Source organism: Columba livia, chromosome 22 (assembly GCF_036013475.1).
Source record: "Columba livia isolate bColLiv1 breed racing homer chromosome 22, bColLiv1.pat.W.v2, whole genome shotgun sequence".
NCBI classification, from domain to species: Eukaryota; Metazoa; Chordata; class Aves; order Columbiformes; family Columbidae; genus Columba; species Columba livia.
Window position 1 is genome coordinate 5,737,636 of NC_088623.1, and position 9,929 is coordinate 5,747,564.

The window sequence follows — 9,929 nt, forward strand, 5'->3', positions numbered from 1 at the left end:
CGCGCGTCCCGCGCACCCGGTGACACCGTCTGCAGGGGACACAGGGGACCGGGGGCACTGCGCTCCCAGCCCCTTGTCCTGGCTGTACGGGAGCCACGTGGGGGGAACTTGGTGACCCCGTCCTGAGGAGACCCCCCCATGGCAGGACAGGAGTGACCCCGAAACCCGACACCACCCCCCCATCTCCCACGCTCAGCCCCGGCGTGGGACACTTTAACAGAATCACAGAATCGTTTTGGTTGGGAAAGCCCCTTGAGATCATGGAGTCCAACCATAACTCACCCCCGGCACTGCCCCATGTCCTGAGAACCTCATGTCCGTCTGTCCAGCCCTCCAGGGCTGGTGACTCCAGCACTGCCCTGGGCAGCCTGTTCCAATGCCCCACAGCCCTTTGGGGAAGAAATTGTTCCTAAATCCAACCTCAACCTCCCCTGGTGCAACTTGAGGCCATTTCCTCTGCTCCTGGCGCTTGTTCCTGGGGAGCAGAGCCCGACCCCCCTGGCTCCAAGCTCCTTTCAGGCAGTTCAGAGATCAGAAGGTCTCCCCTCAGCTCCTGTTCTCCCGCTGAACCCCCCAGGTCCCTCAGCCGCTCCATCACACTTGTGCTCCAGCCCCTCACCAGCTCCGTTCCCTTCTCAACTCGCTCCAGCACCTCAAGATCTGTTGTGGGACCCCCCTGTTCCCCCCAGTGACGCACTCAGACCAGCTCTGCCCTTGCAGCCGTGTTTGCCCCCAAACCCCACAACGCTACAGCTCCGCTTTGGGAGAGGTGACCATGGGCACGTAGACCCCGTCCCCCTCGCGCCGCTCCGTCCCATCGGCCGCGTCCTCCTCGATCTGTCCCGGGATGCGAAAATCCACGGGGGGCTGGTCCCGCTTGGGGCTGGGGGTGCGGGGCCGGGACTCGGCGGGACAACCGGTGCCTTGGAGGAACTGGAGGAAGTTCTCCTCGATGGAGCCCTCCCGGCTGGGCAGCCGCAGGTCCTCCTCGGGCGGCTGCTTGAAGAAACACGTGAGGAGCCGTCCCAGCTCGCCCCGGATCTGCCGGTTGAGGCACCCGTAGAAGAAAGGGTTGGAGGTGAAGCAGAAGTAACCCAGCCAAGTGACCACGGTCTCGGCCGCCGGCCCCACCAAGGGCTGGGCGCTCAGGGCGGTGTAGAGGTGGAAGGAGAAGTAGGGCAACCAGCAGAAGAGGAACTGGCCTCCCACGGCCAGCAAGATGGCAGCCGCCTTGCCACCCCCGAACGTCCTCTGCGGGGTGGTGCGCGGCGCGCCCGAGGTGGTGACCATGGTGGAACGGCTGCTGAGCGACTCGGAACGGCGCCGCGGCGTCTCCATCCAGGTGGGGAGGGGGCCGTGGTGCATGGCGGCCACCCGCGCCACCTTGAACATGCTGCAGTAGACCACCACGATGATGAGGAGGGGCAGGAGGAAGTAGAAGGCAGCGAAGAAGACAATGAAGAACTTGCAGTAGGGACCGCGGCTCCATTGTAAGGAGCAACCGCGGCCGGCGGGCACCGGCGGGCGGTCGGGGGACAACCAGCCCAGCACGGGGACGAGGGAGGTGGCCACGGCTTTGAGCCAAACGCCGACCAGGACGCAGGCCACCAGCCCCACCGTCATCCTCACCTCGTAGCGCATGGGGTGCACCACGTAGTAGTACCGCTCCACATTGATGGTGGAGATGGAGAGGATGCACATGCTGATGAAGCAGACGCTGAGGAACAGGTAGACGCGGCACATGGCCTCGCCGAAAACCGGGCTGTCAAAAACGGCCGAGCCGGACAGCATCTCCAGCGGCATCAGGGTGAGGGCGGCCAAAAAGTCCACCAGGCAGAGGTGGAAGACGAAGACGAACTTGCGCAACGCCGGCGTCTTCACGATGACGGTCATGACGGCGGCGTTGCCCACGATGGCCGTCAGGTCGATGAGCAGCATGAAGAAGAGCCCCACCGACTTGGAGGCCACGTCTTTGGGTTTGCTGTCGGCTGTGCTGTTGGGGGGCATCAGCCCCGGGGAGGGCTGGAGCCCCCGTGCCGCCCTAGAGCCGTTCCAGGCCCACGGGGCGGGCAGGGAGGGCTCCATCCTGTGCCGCCACGCCGGCGCTCAGCGGCACATCGCCCATCCTCGGGGCGGCCAGCGTGGGGGGGCCGGGCATCGCCAGGGGGGTCACATCCTCGCCTGCACTACGCCGGGGGGTGGTCCGGGGATGGGTGCTGCCGTGGTGGTGGGTCTCAGAGCACCCAGGGGTGCCCCCCGGTCCCCCTCATCTCCCCGCAGTGCTGGGACCTGCGGGGAAGGTTGGGCTGTCAGTGGGGGGGGCATGATCCAGGGGGCACCCAGGAGAGCCCGGGGGGGTCTGAGCTCAGCTGTGACCCCCCAGCTGCAGCCCCATCACTGCAGGGTCTCCCTCCATAACAACCCCCCCGCCAAACCCCTTTCTCAATTGAAAGCCTCATTTTCTCTGAAAATGGGCAATTCTGAGGCTGAAGCCCCCAAACTCCAGTGTTTCAACCCAAAACACCCCAGCAGGGTCTTTCACCCGGAGCCTGGGGACCACGAGGGGCCATGGGGACGGGTGGGGGGTCACCGGCCCCCCGGATGCTTGGGTTCACCCCTTGTGCTGGGAGGGCCATGCGTGACCCCCCAGCCCCAGCCCACCCCCGGGATGGGTGCTGCAGCCCCCACCCCACCCCCGTGGGTGCCACCGGCTGCAAAGCAGAGCCCGGGGTGCGGGTGGGGGGCTGGGGGACACCCCGGAGCCCCCCACCTATGGGTGCTTCCCCAGCTCGGGGGTGGTCCCCAGCTCCTGCATCCCGGGGAGCTCTGAGCGGGGGGCTGCTGATGGAAATGCTGAGCAGGCAGCCGGTGCCCCCTCCCCTGCCCGGAACCCCCCATCCCTCACACCGATGTCACCGGCTGGGGTCCCCCCACCCAGCCCCGCTCCACCCCATGGCAGCATCCCCCCTCCCCGCCCCCGCCCATCGCCCCGGTGGGGCCGCGGCACCTACCCTGGGGTGGGGGGGCTGCAGGGGGCCGGGCCGAGCGCGGGGGGGGGTCCCGGGAGGGCGGGGGGGCCCGACCGGGCGGGGATGCTCGGGGCCGGGCCGGAGCCGCTGCGGCGAGGGATGCTCCGCACCGGCTGCTGGGTCCTAAACACCTCCCGCCAGCGCGACAGCACCCCGGGCACGGCCCCCCCGGCCCCGGGGGCTGCGGGACCGCGGGGATGGGGGGTGGGGGGGCTGGAGCTCGGTTTCACCCCCGCGGGATGGGGGGTGGGGTTCCACCCCCCCCGGTTCCCACCCCGCGCATCGCTTCGAGCCTCAGTTTCCCCAGTTGCCCCCTAAAGGGGCTGCGGAGAGGGCGGGGGGTCACTGAGGGGGTTCGGAGAGAGCAGCCCCTTGGGGTGGGGAGGCAAAAGAGGGGTGCGGGAGGTGGGTGACAGCACAGGGCGGGGTGAGAAGGAAGGGGTGGGGGCAGGGGCACAGAGTGGGGAGAGGGATGGGTGCAGGGGGATGCACAGGGCCAGGAGGGACACTCAGAAGGGCTGCAGAGCCCCCCAACTTTGCCCACTCCCTGCCCAGCGCCCCTTCCCTTCCTCCCAGTTCAGCAGTGGAGCAACTGGGATGGGGTCAGTGCCCCCCCCACACACACATACCCCGTGCCTGTTTCCCCATGGCACAGCCATTAGCTTGTAATAGGGATCCCCATCACTTCCAACGACCATCATCCCGCCAAAAAAGATCCTGTACAGGCTGTGAACACCCCCTGGCAGTGCCCCGGGTGTCGCGGTGGGGGGAACACGTGGCTGAATGGCCCCATCCCTGGGCCGTGCTACAGAGGGTGGCAAGTGGCCGGCAGGCAAGGTGGGCACCGCGTGTCCCTGCCGCGGGCCCCGGCGTCACATGCCCATTGCTAGGTTACCGGCACCCAAAAATAAACCCATCCAAACCACATCAGAAACGCGGGACCTTGGATGAACCAGACACGTCGCACCGGGGCCCTGTGGCAGCTGCCAGTGGCTCCCCGGTCACCGCGGGCATCGGTCACACCGGCACGCGGTGTCCCAGTGTTGGGGACCCACAGGGACACCCAGCCTGCCCTGCGTCCCCCCCGCCTGCCCTGGGTCCGTCCCTGGAAGCACAGGGATCAATCCTGCTCCCCGGGGAGGGGAAAGCCCCACAACCCCCCGGTTGTCCTGGTAACTCACTAAATTCCTGGAGTTTACCCAATACTGGGTGCCCCCCACAAGGCTGACACTCCAGCAGCCCCTCCCTCACCCCGATGCCCACAGGGACTCAGCCATGCCAACCCCTGCAGCCCCTGTAATGTTTTGGGGGGGTCTCTCATGCTGAGAAGGGCGGAGTCACCCACCTGCACCCCACAAACCAGGAAGGACCCAGCTATGTCCAGAAAGGGGAGCAGGGTGGTCTCCCCACTGCCTCACCCTCACAAGAGGAGCATCCCAAGAATGGCGCCCTGGGGGTTTTTCTCCCCTTTGGGGAAACTGAGGCAGGGAGCCAGGGCTGCTCCTGCCCCGTCACGCCGGTGTCAGCGCCGGCGCAGGCAGATTTATGGCTTCGCTGTTTCCTGCCACCGGAGCATCAATAATTCAGGGCCCGGGTGGCTGAGCCGCGGTGGCGCAGCCTCGCAGCGCCTGCAGATTCCTCCTGTCCCCCCCCGTGCCACCCGGCAGCCAAGGGAGAAACCCCCCAGCCCCAGGGGCACCCGTGCACCCCCGGCCCCTCCACCCCGGCCACACCGGGCACCCTCGCTGGCCCCACACCAAGCAGCACCCCAAAAACAGGTGCCCAGGACCCCCTTGTGCAGCCCCAGACCTGAATCCTGTCCCCCCACAGCTGACCGGCTCCTCCAGCTGTGCCAGCACGTGTGCACACGCCTGGGGTGCCTGTGCACACGCGTGTGTCTCGTGTGCGTGTGCACATGCGGCTGGAGGGGCCACACACGCACGCACAAGCATGGTGGGTGCATCCATGTGCACGCACATGCGTGTGAACCCGGTGAACCTGCACGTGGGTGCAATCTGGGGGTGCACACACATGTACCCGGGTCACACGCGTGTGCACGTGTCTCCAGTGTGTGTACTTAGACATGTGCATGTGCATGCCTGCCTGCGTGTGTGTGTGCTGACACGCGTGTGCTCCCGTGTAACACACGCCCACAGCCGGCACCAATCCTGCCCAGTGTGCTGCTGGGGGCACGGTGCTGTGCCGGCTCCCCCGGGACGCCTGGAACCCCCCTCGGTCCCCGCTGTGGTGACACAGGGACACCCAGAGCCCACTGATGGGCTGGGAAGGTTGGGGTGCGGGTGCTCACAGCTGGGGCACCCCCGCTGCGGGAGGGTCTGGGTGCTGGGTGGGGGCCAGGCTGGGCGGCGGGTGCTGGGCAGGGATTAGCACCCGGATTAAAACAGAGAAATTGAGGACGATCAAAGGACAAAATTCCTTGTCACCAGCCCAGCAGCTGAGGGGAGGACACGATGGCAGCGGTGGGGGGGACAGCATGGGGTGGTACCCAAATGTGGGGAGCACACGTCAGGGTGCAGGGAGCTGCTGATGGAGGGGGGAACAGGGTGAGGGGCACCCTGGGGACACCCCAATCTGTGTTGCAGGGGTGTCCCTTGATTACTGCCCCCCCAACAAAAAGCTGCATCATCTCAGCGTGGTTTATTCCGGCTTCTTTCCCTCTAATTTTGGACCCAAAAAAACAGCACAAATGTTTTGCATCTAAAAATATGCCCGGGAGGCAGAGACACAACCGTGCGCATCGGGGCGGGGGGGGGCGAGGGGCATCCCTGCCTGGCTGGGGCAATGGCACCCAGGGGTGCCCCTTGGTGGGGATGCTGGAGGAGGATGTGTCCCCCCATAGCCCAGGGGTGGTGGGTGGCACTGGGATGGGGTCAGTACTGGGGAATTTGGGCTGGAAAGAGGTGTGGGCCAGTGCCGTGGGGTCTGGGCCAGTGCTGTGGGGTCTGGGCTGGCACCGTAGGCTGTGGGCTGGTACTGCCAGCAGGATGGGGCAGCTGCTGGGGCAGCACAGACAGATGTGGGATGGAGCTGGGATGAGGGTGTGATGAGGATGTAAATGGAGTTGATGTGGGATGGGATGAGGATGAGGATGGTGTGGGGATGGGGATGGAGGTGGCGATATGGATGGGATCGGATGATGAGGATGAGGATGGGGTAGAGGATAAGGATTGGGAGTATGGGGATGGAGATGGTGGTGGGGGTGAGAATTAGTATGGGCGTGGGGATGAGGATGGGGACAGGGATGGAGACGGGGATGATAGAGATGGCGATAGGAGGAAGAGGATGAGATGGGGATGGGGATGGTGAGGATGGGGATGAGGATTGGGACAGGGATGATGATGGGGGTGGGCCTGGGGGTCAGCACGGGGATGGGGGTGAGGACGGGGACGGGGATGGGATGGAGATGGGGATGAGGGGGATCGGCGGGTTCGGGGGTGGTTCCTCCGGGGGGGGCTCAGCCGGGGGGGCGACGCGCGGCCCACGAGGGGTTAAGCGGGCGCTGCCGCCATTGGTCGCAGGCGCTGCGGCGGCAGCCAATGGGGACGGGCCGTGCGCGGGGTGCGCCGCGCCGGGGCCGCCCCCAGCCCCTGTCCCGCGGCTGCGGGAGCGCGCTGCAGCCCCGGCCGGGGTTCGGCTGCGCTCGGCTCCGCTCGGCTGCGCTCGGCTCGGCCCGGCCCGGCCCGCTCGGCTCCGCTCGGCTCATCTCGGCTCCGCTCGGCTCGGTTCGGCCCCTCTCGGCTCTGCTCGGCCCGCTCTCCTGGTCTCGGTTCGGCCCGGCCCGGCCTGGCTCGGCCCGGCCCGCTCGGCGCCGTTCGGCCCCGCTCGGCTCTGCCCGCCTCGGTTCGGCCCCGCTCGGCTCGGTTCGGCTCTGCCCGGTTCGGTTCGGCCTCGTTCGGATCCGCTCGGCTCGGCTCGGCCCCGCTCTGCCGCCCTCCTCCGCACCGGGCCCGGTACCAGGCCCCGGTAGCGTCCCGGGAAGCGCGGGGGGGGCGGGTCGAGCAGCCTCCTGCGGCTCCGTCCGCAGCAGTGCCGGGACCGGGGGGGAACGGGGGGGAACGGGGGGGCCGGGGCCGCCTCCGCAGCACGGGGGGAGCGGGAGCCCCGGGGCACGCGTGACAGCAGGTGACACAGCCACCCGCGGGGGGACACTGCGTGGCCATGGCCGCCTCTTGCCGTGACATGGGAGCCTGGTGCATGTCGTGACAGCGGGTGGCCAAAGCCACCCCATGGTGCATGCTGTGACATTGGGTGACAAAGCCACCCTGCGATGTGACACAAGGTGAGCAAAGTCCCTCCACGGTGCTCGCTGTGACACTGGGTGACCCAAGCCACCCCACTCTGCAACACGGGTGACCAAGCCGTCCTGCACCATGACACCAGGTGAGCAGAGAGCCTGGTGGGCGCCGTGACACTGGGTGACCAAAGCCACCCCACAGCACATGCTGTGACACTTGGTGTCCAAAGTCACCCCGTGCCGTGACACCAGGCGAACAGCTGGCCTGGCACATGCTGTGACACTGGGTGACAAAGCCACCCTGTGCAACCCAACCCCGCGTCCCCAACCCGCCATGCCAGGGGTCACAGGCACGCGGGTGCCCCGTGACACCGGGGGGCTGAGCACGGCCATGGGGGGTGCTGGGGGGCCAGTGTCCCCCCTGCCCCTGCTGCTGGCCCTGGCGCTGCTGTCCCCACGTGTGCTGGGGGGGAGCTGCCCCCCGCGCTGCGTCTGCGCCTCCAACATCCTGAGCTGCTCGCAGGCGGCGCTGAGCACGGTGCCGTCCCCGCTGCCGCGCTTCACCGCCGTCCTCGACCTGAGCCACAACAACGTCACCCGGCTGCGCGCCGACTGGGCGCCGGGGCGGCTGGCACACCTGCACGCCCTCCTGCTCAGCCACAACGGGCTGTCCTTCGTGTCCACCGAAGCCTTCGCCCACGTCCCCCACCTGCGGCACCTGGACCTCTCCTCGAACCGGCTGCGGGCGCTGGAGGAGAACCTGTTCAGCGACCTGGCCGAGCTGGAGGTTCTCCTCCTCTACAACAACGAGATCTCCACCGTGGACCGCACGGCTTTCGAGAACCTCGGCCGGCTCCGCAAGCTGTACCTGGGGCAGAACCGCATCGCCCGCTTCCCCCTGGAGCTGCTGCGCGACGGCAGCCGCCTGCCGCAGCTGGCCCTGCTCGACCTGTCGGCCAACCGGCTGCGCGGCGTGCCCGTGGGCGAGCTGCAGGCGCTGCCGGCCTGGCTGCGCGACCGCCTCTACCTGCACGGCAACCCGCTGGCCTGCGACTGCCCGCTCTTCCAGCTGGTTGCCCGTGGCCGGCGCCGCCGGCTGAGCGCCGTGGTGGATTTCCAGGAGGAGCTGCAGTGCTGGCTGCCCGGCGCCTCGGCGTCCGTGGGGATCCTGGCGCTGGCCGGCCGGCAGCCGCTCAACTGCAGCGAGGCGCGAGAAGCCGTGCTGGAGGCGCACCTGGGCGACAGCGTCACCCTGAGCTGCGACACCCGGCTGCGGGGGGTGCGCAGCCGGCACTGGGTGACGCCGGGAGGCGAGCGGGTGCTGGAGGAAGGGGGGAACGGCAGCGCCGCGCTCCTGGCCAACGGCAGCCTGCAGCTGCGTGCGCTGCGCCCCGAGGACACCGGCACCTACGCCTGCTGGGTGGCGGGGCCCCTCCTCAACGAGACCCTTTACGTGGAGCTGCTGGTGCACAACTTCACCCTGCACGGCCCCCACGACACCCTCAACACCGCCTACACCACGCTGGTGGGCTGCATCCTCAGCGTGGTGCTGGTCCTCATCTACCTGTACCTCACCCCATGCCGCTGCTGCTGCTGCCGCGGCACCGACAAGCCGCCGGCTCCCCGCGACGACAGCATCAACTCCTCGGTCCTCAGTGCCACCCCCAACCACGCCGCCGGGGTTCCCGGGGAGCCGTGCCGGTCCCGCTCGGCCTCCACCGCCGGCCTGGGGCAGAACGGCAGGTACAAGGTGGGGGGGACCCCGCAGCCGCCCCCCCGGCACGGCCCCAAGGCGCAGAGGAAGGTGTCGGATCCGGACTCGGTCAGCTCCGTCTTCTCGGACACCCCCATCGTGGTGTAGGGGGGGACAGGACAGTCCCCAGGGACACTCCATGTCCCCACCCCTGTTGAGACTTGTCCCCAAGGGATGTGCTGCAGGCAGGAGGGGCAGACTGGGCCCCCAGCACCGTGTCCCCAGCTTGGGGGACACACACATGCAATTGCCACCCTTGGTCTGAGCATCGCTGCTGTCCACCCACCCCGGACTCTGCCAAGGCCACCGCCACCATGGTGGCACCATGTGACCGCGAGGGACAAGGGGTCTCCCATGGGGACAGATGGCTGCAGAGCCAGGGGACAGCAGCCCCACGTGGCACCACAGGACCAGGGGTGACAGCGCAGGGGCCAGCTCTGTGTGTGCCCCCCAGGGACAGCAGCACCAGGGCACCCACAGGCTGCAGCACTGGCGGGTCCCACTTTGGCAGCGCTGGCCCCCCCTCCACCGCCCGGCATGTGTATCGTGAAGCATGGGTCCCACTGGGGAGCATGTGCCACCCCGGCCAGCGCTCGGGGAGGGGGACACGAGGGACATGTCACCCCACGGGTTGCAACCCCCCTAGCACCCTCCTGGCACCCCCATGCAACCCACAGCTGCAAGCAGAGCCCCCCACAGGGGTGCCACCCAAATGGGGGTGCCCTCCGCACCCCCTGGCCCTGCGCCCTCACAGCCCAGCCTGTGTCCCCCATGTCCCCCCATCCCCGGCCGTGTTCCCCCGCGCTGGCAGCTGCCCGCTGATGCCTTGGCCAAAATAAAGACGTTTCGCATCATACCTGTGCAGCCCTCGCACGGTTTGGGGGAGCTGAAA

General features: G+C 68.1%; 2 protein-coding genes across 2 annotated transcripts; one reads left to right on the forward strand and one right to left on the reverse strand.

Annotated features, from left to right (window-relative positions):
* Positions 1 to 723: 723 nt before the first annotated feature.
* GPR61 (G protein-coupled receptor 61) lies at positions 724 to 3,215 on the reverse strand. The gene is made up of 2 exons (XM_065038897.1): positions 3,012 to 3,215; positions 724 to 2,289 (listed from the first exon to the last, which is right to left on the reverse strand). The coding sequence occupies exon 2, from the start codon at positions 2,083 to 2,085 to the stop codon at positions 748 to 750; it is 1,338 nt and encodes a 445-aa protein (XP_064894969.1). The 5' UTR covers positions 2,086 to 2,289; positions 3,012 to 3,215; the 3' UTR covers positions 724 to 747.
* Positions 3,216 to 7,122: 3,907 nt separating this feature from the next.
* AMIGO1 (adhesion molecule with Ig like domain 1) lies at positions 7,123 to 9,893 on the forward strand. The gene has a single exon (XM_065038896.1). The coding sequence runs from the start codon at positions 7,619 to 7,621 to the stop codon at positions 9,143 to 9,145; it is 1,527 nt and encodes a 508-aa protein (XP_064894968.1). The 5' UTR covers positions 7,123 to 7,618; the 3' UTR covers positions 9,146 to 9,893.
* The last annotated feature ends 36 nt before the right edge of the window (positions 9,894 to 9,929 follow it).